This window comes from Filicampus tigris, chromosome 3, assembly GCF_054856515.1.
Source record: "Filicampus tigris isolate MCC_2025a chromosome 3, RoL_Ftig_1.0, whole genome shotgun sequence".
Classification (NCBI taxonomy): Eukaryota; Metazoa; Chordata; class Actinopteri; order Syngnathiformes; family Syngnathidae; genus Filicampus; species Filicampus tigris.
In genome coordinates, this window is record NC_141219.1 from 31,070,865 (window position 1) to 31,091,599 (window position 20,735).

At 42.0% G+C, this 20,735-nt stretch overlaps 1 protein-coding gene across 3 annotated transcripts in view; it reads right to left on the reverse strand.

The window, feature by feature from the left end:
• cemip (cell migration inducing hyaluronidase 1) overlaps positions 1 to 20,735 on the reverse strand; it is a 216,620-nt gene that overhangs the window by 53,208 nt on the left and 142,677 nt on the right. For all 3 annotated transcript variants that reach the window (XM_086025001.1, XM_086025000.1, XM_086025002.1), the window contains 2 exons: positions 19,711 to 19,920; positions 7,256 to 7,461 (listed from right to left, as the gene is read on the reverse strand). In XM_086025001.1, the coding sequence (XP_085881127.1) occupies positions 7,256 to 7,461; positions 19,711 to 19,920 (416 nt within the window). The remainder of the gene's footprint in view (positions 1 to 7,255; positions 7,462 to 19,710; positions 19,921 to 20,735) is intronic.

Here is a 20,735-nt window from a genome sequence, read left to right on the forward strand (position 1 = left end):
AAGTGTCAGTGCTGCAGTGCTGCAGTGAAATGTAAGGAACAGCATTGGCTAAAAATAAAAAACTAGACTAACAGTAGTGGGGAATGTTGAGTATTGCATGATATAAGCTCAGGTGCAAGACTGCACGATTGCACTAATGTCCGCCAGTTTGTAGAGACTACACAATGTTCGTTTTAAAGAGTCTGACAGCAGCAGGCAAGAAGGAGCGGCGGAATCTCTCCTTTGCACAGCGAGGGTGTAACAGTCTGTCACTGAAGGAGCTGTGGAGTGCTGTTAGGGTGCCCTGGAGGGGGTGGGCCAGGTTGTCCAGCATTGATGACAGCTTGGCCATCATCCTCCTGTCCCCCACTGAGTCCACAGAGTCCAGGGAGCAGCCCAGGACAGACCAGATTGTCCAGCCGCTTCTTGTCCCGGGCCGAGACGCCGCCTGCCCAGGTGACCACTCCCTGGAAAATGACTGATGCAACCACCGAGTCATAAAAGTTCCTGAGGAGTGTCCCCTGAACCCCAAAAGACCTCAGTCTCCTGAGTCTGAGTCTGCTCTGACTCTTCCTATAGAGGGCGTCTGTGTTGTCGCTCCAGTCCAGTTTATTGTTCAGGTGAACACCCAGGTACTTGTAAATTGAGACTCTCTCAACATCTGTTCCCCGGATATTCACTGGTGCAGGTGCCTACCGAAATCCACCACCATTTCTTTGGATTTCCCCGCATTGATTAGGAGGCAGTGCTGCAGAGGAGCACCTCAGACACACAGTCCTGTGTCCTCACGTACTGTGGCCGGTTTGTGAGGTAGTCCTGGATCCATGTGGTGAGGTGGTGGGCCACTCCCGCCCGCTCCAGCTTGTCTCCCAATAGGGTGGGCTGGATGGTGTTGAAAGCACTGGAGAAATCAAAGAACATGATCCTCACAATGCTCCCTGCCTTCTAAAGGTGGGAGAGTGAAGTGTGGAGGAGGTAGATGATGGCATCATCCACACTGATGCCAGGCTGGTATGCGAACTGGAGTGGGTCCATTGAGGAGCTCACCATGTTGGCGCAGGTGGACGAGGACCAGTCTCTCCAGGGTCTTCATCAGGTGAGACATACACATACTCTCACGTACAGTTGGCTGCTGCACTGAATCAATGTTGCGCTGATAGTTTCCCTTTATTATTATTGAATTCTGGTTAGAGTTAAAAAGAAAACAGAAAAGCTCTCTAGACAAATCAAGGGTAAACATATGTAACAGGGATTTTCCTGTGCAGATGGGTGGATCACTGGGCCTGGAAAACCACCGCCAAAGTCACCATTCTCACTTGGTCATCGGGTAAGTTGATCACCTCTAATATTTTTAATTTATTGTACATTCCAAAAATACAACATGAAGCCAAATTTGGCAAATTTCTAACATGAATAAGCCATGCCACCAATGTGTGTGGTGGTGGTGAGGTGTGGCTTGCACCGTTTGTATACAATACACAATTGTACGTACCATACACGTCACATGCACATTTGTAATTGGCATGGCTTTTTTCAGGGACAGGGGGCGGGGGTGGGTGAGGGGTGGGGTTGCTTAGTGAAGTGAGGCTACATTCAAATCTTGTTAGCAGCATGAAAACGGCATAGTCCACTCTCAACTATTAATACCTGCTTAAAAGAGCAAAAGTATTATTCGTATCAAATTCTAGGAGGAAAACAAGTAAAATGCATCACTGAATTGGAGAGAGCAATTCTATGCTGGGATTGACCAGTCATGTTTCTTTGTCTTTGCGAAAGGTACAGACAGCATCAGTAAATAGGCAATTGTTGCAGATTTCTATTTAACCTATGAATAGAGACTAGACAAGGGGTCACCAATTCCGGTCCTCGAGGGCACCTGTCCTGCAGGTTTTCCATTTCTCCCTGCTGTAACACATCTGTTAAAATGATCAGGATCATTATCAGGCTTCTCAAGAGCTTGCTGATCATCAGGACAGGTTCCCTTGAGGACCGGAGTTGGTGACCCCTGGACTAGATACTGTAAATCAGGGGACTCCAACTTCGGTCCTCGAGGGCTGCTTTCCTGAATGTTTTCATCCCTCCCTGCTGTAACACACCTGATTGAAATTATCAGGATCATTATCAGGCTCCTGAAGAGCTTGCTGATGAACTAATTCATTCGAATCAGTTGTGTTGCAGCACGGTGAGATGGAAAACATGCAGGAAAACAACCCTCAAGGACCAGAGTTTGAGACCCCTGCTGTAAATACTAGTGCTGGAGGGGACGGCATTAAAACGCTGGTATCGGCATCGGCAAGAACTACCAAATTAAGCGCAGATGCCAGTTATAGATATCATTCTTTGAGCGTGCATATTTCAGAGATGCTCCCGGAAGGAAAATACAAAGAGAAGCCTCATTTGTTGTTAGTGTTATTGGTCATCGGTCTAGTTTGGTGAAAAAGGCCCCTTTTAGGACACCTGCCCACTACGTCGCCACATTGCTTGTGGGGAATTACTTTGTGTCCTGATGGGGAAAGCATGTTGGCAAAGGTATGTATGTTGCTTGACATAGTACATCAATCACTACTTTAATGGTGTAAACATCATTCATGAAATGGTTTGGGTCCGGATAAACTCGTCCTTCTGTGTGCCGTCGAACCCTTTCGAGCTAACGCTAGCTTGCTTGCTAACTGCTAACAAAGAGACGCGTTTGTTTACAACACATTGCTCAGCAGACATCAACTAGACAACTAGACAGAGTGTAAAGAGTTGTGATTGAGTAAAAGTGTGTGCAAGATTGATGAAAAATGTTCTATAATGTTCCATCAACGTATAAAATTTGTACATCTACATGATTAACAGATTAATGTTCAACGGCAATGCAAACTAAAACTTGAAGGGGTATGCAAGCAGGTAAACATCACGTATGCCTCGAATTTACAAACAAAGGTTGATATTCTGACCCGCTGCAGATTAAAACAGTAATTGAAATAAAGTGACCAGAGCATATCCTTGTATGTTGTAATGGTGTTAAGTGGTCACGTTGAAGATTTGACAACCATTGTGCACATCTTTCAAACAGCTTCTTAGTTTTTGTCTCCGGTTTTGAATCACTGTATCACAAAATAAAATCTCTACTTGACTGATTAGAGCAACCATAAACAGCACAGGTGTTAACCATTTTTAGAAACACATAACGGACTTAGCGACTATTTTGCCTCTGCTATTCCACTCGCCTGCCTGCCCTCAGGCAGCATACAAATGTAAAGTCACACAGTGGGGGGGGGGTCTATTAGAATCACTGAATATATTTTAGATGTCCAAATGCTGCACCTTGCTTTATTACAAATGCACATTCATATGAATATGTAGCCCATGTCTCACTCTCACCAGCACAAAGAGCTGTGAAAATAGGCTGTTTATTCAACACATGTATTCTGTTTGTGAATGTTACTACATATACTTCACAAGTGATGATTTAAATATGAATAATTTTACATCCAAGTTGGTATGCAATTCTTTTGAATTACAAGAAAAATTTAGTTTATATTTTGATTTTTCAAATGCCGAGGTATCGGTACAGTATCGGTATCAGCCGATACTACACAGCCAGGTAGCGGAATTGGTATCGGGGCCAGAAAGCAGTATCGGAACAACACTAGTAAATACTAGAGGTGGGCAAGATCCTGATCCTGATCAGATACCCGAGCCACCTCATCTGGCGCCTCTTGATGCGGAGGATCAGCGGCTCAACTCGGAGCCACTCCCCTCCCTGCCACTGACTAAAGGAATACCATTCAATACAATACATTCATTCATTCATTATCCATACCGCTTATCCTCACAAGGGTCGCGGGTGTGCTGGAGCCTATCCCAGCTGTCTTGGGGCAGTAGGCGGGGGACACCCTGAATTGGTTGCCAGCCAATCGCAGGGCACACAGAGACAAACATCCGCACTCACAATCACACCTAGGGGCAATTTAGACAGTCCAATCAACTTACCATGCATGTTTTTGGAATGTGGGAGGAAACCGGAGTACCCGGAGGAAACCCCCGCAGGCACGGGGAGAACATGCAAACTCCACACAGGGAGGCCGGAGCCGGGATCGAACCCACGATCTCTGAACTGTGAGGCGGACGTGCTAACCAGTCGACCACCGCAATACAATACAATAAAATACAAATCCCAATGAATTGAAGCGAATCAAATCGTTCCACTTTAAAATGAACCGTCCATCAATCGTATCACACCCCATGTATACTACACGAATCGAATCATCTTTTGATGGAGAGAAACACTCCTCTAATTTCAATGTGTGCTTCTAAATAAAGCAAAAAAATAAATAAAAATTGTGAGCCCTCGGTTCTACTACTGAAACTGTTAGGGTGAAGAGAACGGCGAGGTGTCTGATATAGAGTAAACTGGGGAAGAAATTGAGAAATGAGAAATGAGTGTCAATGCCTAAACGTGTGCAGTGTGTGTGTGTTGCCTGCATGCAGTGAGTGAGGGAGCACCTTTATTACAACAACTTTAAAATTGTGATGAAATGATGGTATTGAACTTGATGACTCAACTTGATGACTCATCATCTTGTGTTTGTAAATATGAACACAACTAGGGAGCTGAATCAAAAGATTTTTAATAATATCATAATTATAATTAACTAATTCACTGCCAGACATTTTCAGACCCTCTTTTACCCAAACCTTTGAAAAAAACTGAAAACAATATTTAAATAAATTCCTGAGATTGAATGGCTGGACTGTGAAAAGACAAATCAATTCGTCAATGGCAGTGAATTAGTTAAAATAAATTATATTTATTAATTTTTAAATGATACATTTACAGAGACACACACAAACACACTCATGCATAAGAAAACACCTATTGTAATTCAGACCATAAGGCCAATCACACAACAACATGTTCTCATCGAAGCATTAGAATTCAATACGCACAGACAAAAAAAAAAAAAAAACATAAAACACAGCGGCAGACAAAAGAGGAGCCGCTGGGGACCATGTACCCTTGACTGGAGATTACCGGTAATCTTCCTAAAGTAAAGAAAACTCCAGTGGGAACTATCGTTAATACAATTACATTTGATTCAATGCAAATTTCTGACCCACATTAATGCTGGGGAAGGTATGACTTTGTATTAAGTGAATTCCAGCGCCATTATCAACCCAAACGCTTTTGCTCTGCAGTTTAAGGCAGAGGTGGTTTGATAAAATAAAGTCAAGTGACCTGGATTAAGATACTTTACATTCGGTGTTGCATCTTAAATCTTTACATTTAAGGTCTTTCTGGCAGTTAAAGCATCCAGAAAAAAATACATGCCTCTGTTAGCAAACATACAGATTCTTTCAGTGCCTTTTAAATTTTTGTTCAATTTGAATCCCAAAATATTATATTTATGCTTGAACATTTAATGTGTCTTTCCTTCAGCTAAAATATCAGTTGACACAAAGTGTATGTTCTTATTTGAGAACAGTTTGAGACAAATGTAACACAAACATTCAGTTCGACCCCATCTGTCCTCATCCTTTTAAAGCACTTCTGTTCTTACATTTCATCCTTTTAAAAAAAAAAACTTCTCATCCTTCGTCCCCAAAATGGGCGTCCCATGGAATGGAATGCTTATCTCTGCTAATTGGTTACTACAGAGGAAAATTTGTGAACTTCTAATAAAGTTACATAGAATTATATGGGCTAAGCTGATTCCCTTGTTTTGTACTTCACCTATGCCACTATAACAGGCAGTTATTTATAAAAATAAATATAATATTGTAAAATAGTGTGCACATTTCCAGTATTTTATTCCCCAATATTTTTTAAAGGTTTGACTGCCACCCCTTTACTGGGCTATCAAACGACATGATAAATCCACAAGGCCCATGGACTATTGCGTAAGATGTAGTCGGCAGTGCATGAGACGTGGGCAATTGGAGCCCTCATCGTGCATCCGTGCGTGAACCCACCGCCCACCCGCCAAAGGTTTTGACGCATGGTCAGTGGGGTGTTATTAAAATATTTTTTACCACACTGTTATTATATTTATGAAATACAATGACATTTCCACACATCCGCGGAGCGCCAAATCTGTCTGCCTGCACCTCAATCAAATCCACCAAAACTGCTTTTTCCGAGTCTAAAATCTAGTCTACATTTTGTCACCAAAATACCAAATGCAGTGGGGGCATGGAAGCTTTGTCCGTCAGAACGCCTAACGAGGCGTAGTGCGGTCTACCAAATTCACAAACACGCTGAACCAGACTTGAACCGGCACGAAAATCACCTAATTGTCAGGTGCGCTGGGAGCGCCCGGCTAGGCGCCACATGGCTCCAAATATGGTAAACTAGACCTGTCCCGGCACGAAAATGAAGATGTGCCTGTTTTTACGTCGAGTGCACGGGATCCTGTTCACAAAAATACAGCCCAATATATTAAAGTGGAAATTAACCCAAACATATCTTTTCAAGAATATTGTGTATGCAGGCCCACTAGTTCAAACATGGCATTCTGATTAAAATTGTGTTTGTGGAATATGAATTAAGCAGCAAAACCACCCCTTTTTAGCCATCTCAGGGGGCGGTCATTTTGTCACTTCTGTCGACTGAAAATGACATCACAACTGCTCAGGGCTTAGGTAACGATCAATCATGGCTCAGCTTCAGAAAACAGTTCAGCCGTGATTGGTCATTACCTGAGCCCTGAGCAGTTGTGATGCCATTTTCAGTCGCCAGAAGTGACACAATGGCCGCCCCCAGAGATGGCTAACAACGGGTAGATTAACTCTTATTTCACAAACGCAATATTTATCAGAATGCCTTGTTTCAAATAATTGGCTTGCATAGAACATATTCTTGAAAAAATATGTTTGGGTTGACTTCCACTTTAACGTCCTTTTTCTAATCACTCCATACAGTACATTGCACAGCATACAGATGTGGACCTTGACATTTGTATAAGTATTTTGTCAAAGAGACTAAATGAAAATGAACAAATAATCAACAGTACTGGACCCAAGCAACTATAGCTTGGCACTATAGCACATTAGAGGGTAATAGCATTTGTCTACAGACACAGCTCAGCTTGCCCTATCTCCATTGCAGCTGCATGTGATGAGCTCACATTCTTTCCCAGCTGATGTTCACCAGATGTTTGTCTAGTCTGCATTCATTTTTATCAGCACTGAATGATTCTGAGGCACACAAGTCACAAGGTAGGAGAGATAGTCTTCCTGTAAATGCACCCTCTTAATGGACAAAACACAGTTCCTGCTATCATTTTACCTGCAGTCTTGCCGTGGGTTGGCTACATATCCTGGGTATGCTCCATCAGTGATGTCACGACACATTTTACTGTCTCTGTCTGAGGGCAGTAGAGTGCCCGCTCGGACCATGAGGCCCAGACAGTGATCAAATGTGTTTCTCTCCTCTGGACCATCCTCTGTAAAGAAACAATGGCCCAGCGTGTCATAGCCCACCACATCTTTTACCTGCAAAGAAGAAATAGTTATACTATTTAAGAACACAAGTTTTTACAAATGTAATTGAATTAGATAAACTGTCTTTCATATTAATTCCTGTTTCATTTGCCTTTATCATAGTGTCCAACCACGGTCCTCGAGGCCCCTAACCAACAATTTTTAGATGTCTCCCTCCTTCAACTTACCTCAAATTGATCAGGATCATTATCAGGCTTCTCAGAGCTTGCTGATTAGCTGGTCATTTGAATCAGGTATATTGGTGGGACACATCTAAAACAACCTGGACAGGGTCACTCGAGGACTGGGGTTGGACAATCCTGTCTAGGTGTAAGCCCAAACTTTGTAAAAGACCAAACTATTATTAATATAATAAATCTGTTGTTATTTATTGCAATACAGGTCATTTTTTTGCTAGAGGTTTTTGAGAAGATAGCTAGATTTTTCCAAATTCTTCAGCCGTAATGTGTTGCTATACACTGTTTTGTTTCGCAAAAAACATTCCTTGATGCTCTAATGCTGTGTGAACAACTGGTTCATTGTTCATAAAACATCTTGAAAACAATTTAATAGGTATATTTACAAAAGAATGTACATGCCTTTATAGTTAAATATGCCAGTTCAAAAAAGACTGCCTTGTTTCCTCGCCCACGTCCAGCTCCACATGTTCCTTTTTCCGAATGTTGCTATCATTCGGGATCACGACTGCAGTCTTCTTATTTTTATCTACCACCACTATGTCAGGCTGGTTGGCTATCATCAGTCTGTCCGTCTGTACCTGGAATTCCCACAGGATTGTGGCCTTGTTGGTCTCAACCAACTTTGGAGGCATCTGCCATGTTGATTCGGGGATCTCTAATCAATTTTTGGTACAGATGTTCCGGTACACTATTCCTGCTACCTGGTTATGCTGCTCCATGTATGCCTTGCCAGCCAGCATCTTACACCCTGCTGTGATATGCTGCACTGTCTCTGGGGCTGCTTTGCACAGCCTACACATGGGATCCTGTCTGATGTGGTAGACCTCTCTTGATCTTGTATTCAGGGCCTGTTCTTGTGCTGCAATGATTAGCACCTCTGTGCTGTCTTTCAAGTCCAGCCTTTTCCAGCCACTGGTATGTTTTCTCGACATCATCCACTTCTTCAATTTGACCGGGGTACATGCCATTCAGGTTCTTGTCTTTTCATGAGAGTCCATCTGGCTCCTCTTTACTGGGTTTCTGTTGCCTGAGGCATTCGTCCCTGGGGGCCATTATCTTGATATATTCTTGGAGGCCCATTGTTTCTTCCTAGATAGTGCTCTGGAGGCTCACTAGTTCAAAAATATCAAAATATGCCGGGACGTTGCTACCAAACCCCTGCTCCGATTGACCTAAAATTTGAGCTTTAGTGTTGAGTCTTTACTATCAACAAGTACACCAAGTTTCATTAAAATCAAAATCTTCTTGGTTAAACACACTGGGTGATCTGCCATGGAATGACCCAAAAGGCGCGCTGCTGCGCACTTTTTTGGCTGTGCAGATTGTACCATCGACTTAAGCGTGCTACTTATGCACCTTCGTGAAATGTACGCATTATGGGTGGAGCGACCTTGAAATCAGGGTGTTCTCTGACAAATCTGTCAGTGTGTGCATTCTCCCATAGACCTATGCATATTTTGTATTCTGTGCTCCGTAGGCTGTAAGATCTAGCACCTCTCGAAGGCAAAACATCATATTGCACATTTAACATTATATCATAATTGGTGAAAAAAAAGGATCAGCACCATCTAACATTTTCTTCACATCTGAGGAGCATTTACAAATGCTGATGGGACTTGGAGTTGAAGCGCCAATCAAGAACAATACAGTCAATCGTAATAACGGTCCATCAGTTCTAGATTTTTAGGGTTCTGGGGGGGGGTTTGATTTGACGCACAGTGCATTGCTTGGCAACCTAATTAACTCTCAATTTGCACCACTTCTTATTAAACAATTAGCATTGAAATCCTGATTAAATTGCTTGTATTGGGTATATTAAAAAGCAAATGCTAAAACACACACTACTTCAAAGTAGCCTGTATATGAGCCGCGCACTTGTCACTAGTGATAACTTCCGCAGCCACGAAGTTTTCATTTTTACATTTCACAATAAAAGTGTGACTTTTTTTTCAAAATTGATCTCCATGTAGTTCATATCTCATGAAAACTTCTCAATCCAGAAATTAGGGCCACCCTTAGACTTCACCGAATCACGCCTATTTGGTGGTTGCTCACATTTCCAGGTTACGCATGGTAGTCTGAACAGGAGTGTCGCGGCACCTCGAAAGTACGCAAGTAATAGCATAAAAAATGTACTTAAGTGCGAACGGGAGAATATGCCATTATGTGAACAGCATTAGGAATAGCATATGGCGGACCATGGTCCGGGTCCGGATAAAGTTATGGTCAAAAGTTGACGTAAGGTCAAAATTAAAGGGATGGTTGGGTCGGGATGGCCATGTCTTCACTAACAAGTTCATTATATATATTTTTTGATCAGGAAAATGAAAAGAGTTGTCATTTTCTATTTTATCAATACATTTTGGACAAATTAGGAAATAAGTGACTCCATGAATCACGCCTCTTTTAATGAGGCAAATGGCCGCACCCCCTACCGTTCAATCCAATGTTCGGTCGGAGTCACTGGAGGGACCGATTACAAACTGCTTCTTTACTAAAAAAGAAAAGAAAAAAACATTGTTCTTTGCTGATCACACCTGTCAGGATATTTACAGAGACTGAAGTGGGAATGAGTCGATGTGCACATTTATTTGGATGAGGAATGGTTTTAGGATAGAGTGGGATAAATATCCATGCTTGCCTGATTGCTTGCCCGCTGCCAGTTGCCGTCTGCCTCCTGAGAGTTGACACGAGTTTAGCGTAGCTAAATGTCCAAAATATAACCAGTCGGGGTTCGTGTGCACATTCATGCTCATGTCCGCTTCAGCCTGTGTAAGTGGAGAAGCGATTGCCACGGTATTTTTTATTTTGTGGAGGTGATCATGATGAGCTCACGTTTGATGTCAACAAATCCAAACTATTGTGCAGAACACTTTTATACTTTCACAGGTTGAAGTGGACAAGAGTAGTAATATGCATTTGCATTTTGGTGGCGATCGGTCACCGTTTTAGACAACAGAACTGACAAAGCAAGCAATATTACCACGCTTGCCTCCCTCCAGTGACGTAGACCGCTGAGACTGAAAAAATAACAAGCCGAACTCCAAAAGGGGGCGGGCCAATTTGTCGTAAATCTAATCACAAAAAAAGCCTTTAAATCACGACAGAGTTGTTTTGGGGGGGCATTTTAGTACTGATGTCATTTTTACATGTAAACCTATTAACCTGAAGCACCTTGTGAGACATCTCTCTAAAGCCTACGGTCGTCTTTGGAGTCACCCCTGATAACCTGACATTTTTGCCACCTACAAAATAATTAATATCTCAGCCCCTGTAGCAGATATAAACATAATTCCAAACAAATTTGAGAGCTTAGACATGTGACTTTAACACAGGCACAAGTTTATTCATCTTTACTGTTTCAATCGAAGATGCAAGTGAAACATTATTTTTAATTTTTAAAAAATCGAGTGGTAATTACCATCTGTGTTCTCTTACAAAGATGTTGAAATCATCATTCTCTACAAACATATATCTTAACCATGCATCACATTTGGATGGTTTCACAGCTTTAAAGTCCGCAAGCGCGTTGTCTATATCACTGCCGTGACTTATAGCAGAGCTACCGCGATCAACCGTGCCTCCATTACTCCTCGAAAAAATTCCGGATATCCTCTGACAACTCACGACACTCATGATGCATTTCATTGGCTATGAGACAGAGAATTGGATTTAAAAAAAGAAAATGACGTATACGCTCTTTGGCTTTAAAGGGAGAAACACGCAACAGCGCTCCTCGCTATAGTAGTAGAAACGCGGTTATGCGCTCCCGTCCTTAATGGGTTAATAAATAAGTGCCAATGTTAAGCTCATCCAAGTGTCACTTTATGGGCTGGGAAAAAATTCGACCAACTCGGATGTGTCAACCACAAAAAAAAAAGATCATTAAAATGTAAGCTTCAAAATTATAATTAATAATTTTAAAACCATATCTGCGATGCCCAGAACCAATATTCTGTGTTCCTGCACGGATTTGTTGTTGTGGATGGACGGACGCATGTTGCACTCTTTCTGCAACATATACATGTTTTCGTCCTCAACATTGTAAAATTCTATTTTATGTCATTGTTGCATGTGGTCGTTTGGAAATGGGAACACGAGGACGTAAATGTGTGACTTTGAGGCATTGGCTGGGTTGTCCAGCTCGCCACTGAGCACTGTAGTACTATGATGGGGAAAAGCAAGGATGTCTTTTTTAGTCTATATGAATAAAATTGTATTGTATTGTATTTGTTTACCGGAGCGGCATCGTCTCAAAGGTAAAGTTGACTCAAAAAACAGCCTTTGAGAATAAATGGATGGACAAGTAGTTTTTACTTTTTACGGAAGTCGACTCAAAACTGTTGTGTCTCATTATGCTGCGAGACCATACAAAGCAAAAAATCTAATTTTGGGCCAGAACTCACTAGATAACCAAAAACAGAAGCCAGTACAACAAGACAACAAAGAGCAAATGAATATTTGCTCCAGATAGCGTGGAGTTTTGGGCAACGTTTTGGTCGTAAACGAAAATGTCAATGCAGCTGACATGACCGATACTCAAGGGGAAACAAAATCATTTTTGACTTGAAATGTGCATCCACCTATTCTGACTGACTTGAAAGTTAGGCTTAATTTACATGTTCACTGATCCTTGCAATTTAGTCTGAGGGGCCTGTGCTGCTTACTTCAAATTGTTTTGTTTTCTTTCTTTTATTTGCCGTCATCAAATGCAATTTATAGTGAAATATAGACACGACGTGTTATCCAGTTCTCTGGATATTTAAGTTATTGTTGTTCTTTGTATTTAAATGTGAACTGTTTTAAGGGTTTAGATGTGTGATTAGCATTTTATTTCTGTGTTTTGGGGAATACAATTCCTTTAGTGCACAGATCTCAGACTCGCGGCCCCCGGGCCAACTGTGGCCCCCGGGACGATAATTTGCGGCCCGTCTTAATATGAAAGATTAATGTTAGTGAGGCCCGCAAAATTGATATGAATGACACTTGTGTGCGGAGCTGAATGAACCAATCACGGTTATGTATATGGCTCTGGTGGGCGGGACATCGGCCGGGCTGTCTGGTGGCTCAGCTGCGCGGAGGAGAAGCCGTGAAGCCCCTCTCAAGGCCCCGGTATGCTTCTGGGCAATCGCTGTAGTACACCGCGTTGCGCATCAGAGGATCATAGTAGTTACAGCAGCTCTGTAAGCTCCGCCTCACCACACGGGTCGCTACGAGTCTGCCCCGGAGGACACGAAGAAGAGCATCGTCTTAAAATAGGCTGACAACGGGGTTTTGAGCACTGCACTCCGCCTACTGCCGTGGCGAGTTCTGTAGTGCGCATGCACCACCAGGCGAGCGGGGGAGCGCGAGCGAGCGAGTACGGCTCGTGTGTTTACATGACACGATTGGAGAGCGAAAGTGCGCATGCGCCTCAGCTTGTGCTGAGAGTTGAAGTTAAGCCCAAGACTGACTCCAAGTGGAATCACATATTACAGAGCCCCAAAGATGTCTTTTTCAAAGCCTGCAGTGAAGAGAAAGGTCAGTGATGAGCACAGACAATTTCAAGAAAAGTGGGAAGTGCAATATTTCTTTGTTGAGCACAGGGGCGCCCCAACATGTCTTGTTTGCACTGAAATGTTGCAGTGCACAAGGAATACAATTTGAGACGTCATTACATAATCAAACATGCTGAGGAATACGAAAAATACCAGGGAGAAGAGAGAGTCAACCAGGCTGCCAGTCTTAAAACATGTTTAATGAGGCAACAAGATTTCTTTAAGAAAGCAACCAAAGAGAATGATGCAGCAGTCGAAGCTAGCTACGTCGTTAGTGAGATGATTGCTAAAGCAGGAAAGCCATTCACAGAAGGTGAATTTGTCAAAAGGTGCATTATACAGGCTGCACATATTGTCTGTCCAGAAAAGAAAGGGCAGTTTAAAAACATCAGCCTTTCTGCCAACACCGTGGCAGAGCGCATTTCTGACCTGTCAAGTGACATTTATGATCAACTGTGTGAGAAAGCAAAATGTTTCAGTGTATATTCAGTGGCTCTTGATGAGACCACAGACATCACAGACACTGCCCAGCTCGCAATATATGTCCGTGGTGTTAATGACAATTTTGAAGTGATGGAGGAGTTGCTGACAGTAATTCCAATGAATGGCCAGACCACCGCAAAATAAATATTTTACCAGCTGTGTCATGCCATTGATAATGCCGGTTTGCCATGGAAGAGTTTTGTGGGAATAACAACCGATGGAGCCCCATCAATGACAGGGAGGAAGAATGGACTGGTAGCACTTTAAAAAAAATGGAAGAGAAGGGTGTGGAGGAGGCCATAGCTCTGCACTGCATTATCCATCAGCAGGCTCTTTGCAGCAGATGCCTTAAGTTTGACAATGTGATGCCTGTTGTTGTAAAATGCATCAACCAAACCAGATCCAGGGGCTTAAAGCACAGAATGTTCCGTGCTTTTTTAGAGGAAATGGAGTCAGAATATGAGGATGTGCTCTACTTCACGAGGTACGTTGGCTCAGCGGGGGAAACGTACTGAAGATATTTGAGTTGAGAGCAGAAGTAAAAGACTTCATGGAGAAGGAAGGGGTGGCTGTTCCTGTGCTAAGTGATCCCAAATGGCTCATGGATTTAACTTTTCTTGTTGATATCACACATGAGCATAATGTACTGAACAAGAAGCTACAAGGCCAGGGGCAACTTGTCAGTGCTCCCTATGACAACGTGAGAGCATTCTGCACAAAACTTGTGTTATAGAAAGCCCAGCTCTCACACAAACCTTTGTCATTTCCCAGCATGCAAGGCACTCGTGGATGCAGGCACATTATTCAGTGGTGAGAAGTATGTTGAGGCCATTTTGAAGCTAAAGGAGGAATTTGATCACAGATTTGCAGACTTCAAGACGCACAGAGCCACATTTCAAATTTTTGCGGACCCCTTCTCCTTTCATGTGGAAGATGGCCCTCCTGTGCTTCAAATGGAGCTCATTGACTTGCAGTGCAACTCTGCACTCAAATCTAAGTTCAGGGAGGTGAGTGGAGAAGCAGATGAGCTTGGGTAATTTTTGAGAGAGTTGACGCCCAGCTTCCCTGAACTTTCCTGAGTGTTCAAGCGGACCATGTGCCTTTTTGGGAGCACATACTTGTGTGAGAAGCTCTTCTACACATTGAACTTCAATAAGTCCAAGTACAGGTCCAAACTTACTGATGAGCACCTTCAAGCCCCACTGAGGGTCTCCACTGCTTCTTCCCTCAACCCAAATGTGGCTCGCCTATGTGAGAAGAAGCGCTGCCAGGTCTTTAGCAGCAAGAAGTAGGCAAGAGAAGCCTTGTTCAGAACAGTTCAGGTTTAATGTTATATTCATGTTCAGAAAGTTAAAGGTTAAATAACTATCAATACAGACATTTGAAACTGAATAAAAATAATTAATTTCTCTAATCAGCCAGTCAGTCAGTTAATGTGGTTCCTTCAGTCGTCTGTATCTGCTGTATGATCATTTTTATTTTTATTTGTTTATTTAATTCATTATTTTGTGTTAAAAATAAAGGTATTTGAGAACATTGGAAAGTTTTATGAGCGCTTTTCTTGTGGAAATCCTGATGCGGCCCAGCCTTACCCAGACTATGCCTCCAGCGGCCCCCAGGTCAATTGAGTTTGAGACCCCCGTTTTAGTGGGGTTCACATTGTTTCATGTATTAGGATACATAGATCCATACAGTATATTAGTTGTTTTTTTCATGGAAAACAATACATTGTACCGGTACTTTAAAAGCCAATAAAACGTAAATGTAAAAAAATGAAGACATTTGACATTTTGAAAGAAATTTGACCTTTTGATATTATTTGTGTTGGCTAATCAAATTGAATCAAATTTTGAGGTCTAGAACTTTGCCCTGACAAATCGCTGCTGGTAACCTTTTTCCCCCTGTGCTGTCAGTGTTTCTGGGTTTAATTGGTGGGCGAAATCCCCAAGCCTCACCTGCCTATAATCAGTCAACTGCACCAGCAATCAGGGTGCGTTAGCTGTGGCTCCAGTGCAAGAAAGGTGTTGGACTGGTTCACAATCCTTACCAGTAGGTGGCGGGAATGCACCTGACAGTTTCTTGCCAAATGCCATAAAACTCCATAAGGAGAAGAAAGGTGTTTGTGTATTGCAACACATGCCATTTTGCTTGTTGCCATTTTTTTTTTTGCCTCATGAATTTAGGCTTCAGTCTTATGTGTTCAAGGAGTACTTAAGGTTGTTTATTTTAAATGCTTCTATGAGTTTTGTTTTCAGTTACATTCCTTCCTGTGTTTCCAGAAGTACTTTAAGTTTTAAAGTGTTCTTGCTTTCTATCTTTTTTTTTTCCCCCAGCACCACCTGTGCCTTCCTTCCACCGTGGCTCCATCCATTGCCTTTTGTTTTAGTATCCTCATGTTAGACTTTCATGATGACAGTGTTGTTTCTCATTGTTTTCAGTTTCCGCTGTAATTATTATATCTCACTCACTCGTGTTCTGAATAAAGAACCCCCAGTGTATCTGGTTTTTGCTCCATTTTTTTTTTTTTGACATCCGTGTGGTCGTCCATTTCTAAAAAAATGACACAACCTGACCCCTCTGAATTTTATTTGAAGATCCATGGCATATTGTATTTGCAACTTTAGGTAACGTTATTGTCAGAATAATTTACACCAACGTGGACAGCTGGGTAATGTTATTAATAGAATTAACTTACGAACTAGTCTTTTTCACTAGTTTTGTAATCCTTGCAGAAACCATTTATTGTTTCACGATGACTGAGTTTGATGGCTTGAAAGACATTTTGCTACGCAGTTTCACATGGTTTGTGGTCCTTTTTAGATGCCTTTTAGTAAATACACAATGCTTCAAAATGTATTAGACCAACTGTTATGAAACTGAATGTAATTAAAGCTGCACTCCGCAGTATTTTGAGTTTCTAATCGCTATTGCCATCTGCGGCCGAAAAATTAAATGGCACACTCCTTTCTTTGCGTGCACAATGCACCCTCGTATGAGCACAACTGATAGACTCAGCACAGAGGCTGGAATCGTAACAAATGACGATTGAGAAAAAATATATATATTCACTGCTCAGTGTGATACGGCCGTGAATGGTCTCGGCAAAATGGCGTTTACATTCCGCTGTAGCTACAATATACTATTGTCACAGAGGAAAATCGGTTGACATTTAGCCTCAATAGAATGTCTTTTATTCATAACATCATACTTTTCAATTTCATCAATTGTTGGCGTTCATGTCATGTCATGTCATCTTCCAAACCGCTTATCCTATATAGGGTCGCGGGGAGTTGCTGGAGCCTATCCCAGCCGTCAATGGGCGAAGGCAGACTACACCCCGAACTGGTCGCCAGCCAGTCGCAGGGCACACATAGACACTGTCACTGAGCGGGAATCGATCCCACGCTGCCCGCACACAACTCAGGCGTGTGTACCACTACACTATCAGCGGACATTGTTGGCGTTCATTTCATGCTAAATGTTGCTGTCCACTTCACTTTCACCCTCGGTTTGGACCGAAAAGTGGGCGAGTTTAGGGTAACTGCTAATTGAAAACAATACAAAATATTTCTTTCTAAATGACAAAATCATCATTTCTTACCTTTGGAGTAGAAATAAAGCCATTTGTGCACCGGTTTTCAAGCCCAAGTCTGATCTCAGTAATCTCTACCGCTCAAATGCGAAAGCGATGTTTAGCCGAGTTCCTGCCCAGTGTTGGTCACTAGCAAGTTTCAATCTTTTTTTTTTTTCACTTGTAATGGTTTTCCTTTTTTTTATTTCCTCAGAGAAACTGTGGGTGTCTTGGACATGCTAGACGGTGATCTCTTCTGAGCATATGTGGAATCCCTTACAGCGAAATAATAGCTTATGGTCGCGACTCTGTGAGACAACGATGAGAACGTGTATGACGTCACATCCGCAGAAAGGGCACGGGAAATTCGAACCCGATTCCAGTCTGAAAATTATTTTCCAGAGAATTGCAAGAATACCCATCGTTAGGGCTGCTTGATTAAGCGATTTTGAACCGTAACCGAACTTTCTAGATAAAACCTTCATAATACTTCATTTTTCATTATTTTTTATTTTACAAAGAAATCGTAATCGTAAAATCGGGTTTGAGAGAAAATAATCTGGATTTTCTTATTAGGCAAAATTGAACAGCCCTACCCATCATGAACAGCTAAAGTGTTAATCTGCTATTTATAAAATGCGTGACTCATAAATGGTCAAATGAAAAGGCTATTGTAAAGATATATTGGAGTGCAGATTTAAGTGCTTTAATTCAAACTACTTAATTGTTTTGAGGTTTTACTGTTTTAACTAGGAATGAGGTATTTCAAATTGAAGTAAACCTTTAATAGATGTTCAGCCTCACTTACTCAGGCTTTCGAGTTTTTACAAGTTGCTTTTAATGTTATTCAGTTCATCTTACACAATCTTAAACTGGTTTTAAACACAGATAAAACCAAGCTTGTGGTTTTCTCTCGTGCAAGAGAGTTACCACAAAACATGCCAAACATTGTATCATCAAATGGAAAACCTATAGAGATGGTTTTAAATGGCGGCACGGTGGTCGACTGGTTAGCTAGTCCGCCCCACAGTTCAGAGGTCGTGGGTTCGATCCCAGCTCCGGCCTCCCTGTGTGGAGTTTGCATGTTCTCCCCGTGCCTGCGCAGGTTTCCTCCGGGTACTCCGGTTTCCTCCCACATTCCAAAAACATGCATGGTAAGTTGATTGGACTCTCTAAATTGCCCCTAAGTGTGATTGTGAGTGCGGATGTTTGTCTCTGTGTGCCCTGCGATTGGCTGGCAACCAATTTAGGGTGTCCCCCGCCTACTGCCCCAAGACAGCTGGGATAGGCTCCAGCACGCCCTTGTGAGTATAAGCGGTATGGATAATGAATGAATGGTTTTAAATTTCAAGTACTTGGGTTTTATTCTTGATCGGGACCTTTCATTTAAAACCCATATAAATAATTTGGTCTCAAAACTCAGGGTGAAGCTTGGGTTCCACTTCAGAAACAAATCCTGCTTCTCCATCAGGGTCAGCAAGAAGCTTGTGTTAGCGACCTTTTTGCCCATTATTGATTATGGTGACGCGCTATATTCCAGTGCATCATCCAAACTTCTCCAGTCGTTGGACTCTGTCTTTCATTCAGCGCTTAGATTTGTCACTGGTTGTAGTCGTCTCACCCACCATTGTGAATTGTATCTGAAATCAGACTTGCCTTCCTTAAGGTGCACGCAGATATGCACATTGGTTAACGCTAATTTATAAGGCTCTCTTGGGCTTGCTCCCTTCTTGTCTGTGCAGTGTTCTACATAAGACAAATAGCGGCTATGCCTTGCGTTCCTGCACTACTCTTGTCTTATCTGTTCCTCGTGTAAGGACTGAATTTGGAAAGAGAGCGTTCAGCTTTGCTGCCCCTTCAGCTTGGAATGCCCTACAGACTGAACTAAAACTCACTGAACTGATCCCACTTGAAGCATTTCGTTCAATCATGAGGGCCACACAACAGGAGACCATTGAAAAGTGCTTGTGTTTTCAATCTTAACTTGTTGTGTCAGTTTGTACGGTATTGTAAAATATTTTGCACCTTAAAATTGTATGTGTTATGTGTCTCTTGTAAATGTTGTATGACATGTGCTGCTGACCTCTTGGCCAGGTCACCCTTGTGAAAGAGATCTTGATCTCAATGGGTTTTTATCTGGTTGAATAAAGGTTACAATAGCGAGATTCGAACTGGCTGACCGGGCTTGTCCGAGAAGTCAGGAATTAATCAAGCAAAACAAAGCACTATAAATATTTTCCTCTTAGGGAATGTAAATAAATGCCTATAATTGGACATGCAAAACATGTCACTGTTGATGATAATCAGACAGATAATCAGTATATGTTGACAGCAAATGGCATTATTTTGCATGCCACTATTTCCAGTACTATTTCGTTGCCGTGCGTCTGTGACAAACATTGGGTGGTGGTCTGATACATTTTGTTACACATTTTAGTGTTTACTTTGGATATACAAGAGCAGAACTCACCAGAAGTCCATTGGAGCTATGGATGGTGACACAGCGGGAGAATGAGTGGTGGATTGACAGATCACTGACATAGGTGGGGGGGTTGTAACCTCCCCTCTCATCCACTTCACCATTCAGATGGAAGTGGACCGGGTAGTGTCCAACTGTTTGCTGGCCCATGTGTTGCAGCTCCACACCAGATATATGCGCAGCCTTGAAACCTCGCTCTACCTAAGGACAGCAAAGAGGATCAATCAGTCAGTCTTACAGCAAAAGAGATGAGGATTGCTATGAAGCAGTTTGAGCAAAGCTCAGTAGGCAGAGTGAGTTTATGAGGAAAGAAATAGAGAGTGGAAAAGGGAACAAAAGGGGATAATTTGAAGGATGCGATGAAGACAACCAGGAGAGCTTTGTAAGACGAGCAAAGAAAACTGACGAAAACAACTGGACCAATAAACTGCATCAAATGCAACCAGAAAAAAAGGCCATTTCACGGTAACTCCATTTGACAGATCACAGCTTTTTAGAAAATGGAAAAACTGTTGGTAAAAGCTTGGTTTGGTAAAAGCCAAAAATGTCAAAAGTGGCTTTTATTTTCAAGGTCTTCACTCTAATCTTGTTGGGCTTTCCTATTTGTGTGTGTATATGTTTGCGTGAGTTACCAAAAGTGCTGAATACACACCATACACGAGCAATAACTGACAGGATGGAATGTAATGAAATAGTATAATAGGATAGGATAAGAGGAGACTTGAAGGCACTTCTCTCCTGTGTACTTATGTCCTTCCGTGTCTCTCAGTGTCTTCACCTTTTTCTTTTTTTTTTATTCCAGACTGCATGCACATCTTGTTTTGTTTTGGTTTTTTTTGCATGTTTTCACTAGGGATAACTGTACTAGGATGAATCTGATTGCTATCCAAGCATCCAACTAATTGTGTATCCATAAAGTGATTAAGCAGTATTGATAAACTGATTTAGTAGCTTTGAACACTTTTCCTACCAAGAAGAAATAAATTATGTATTGAACCTGAATAAATGCTTAAATC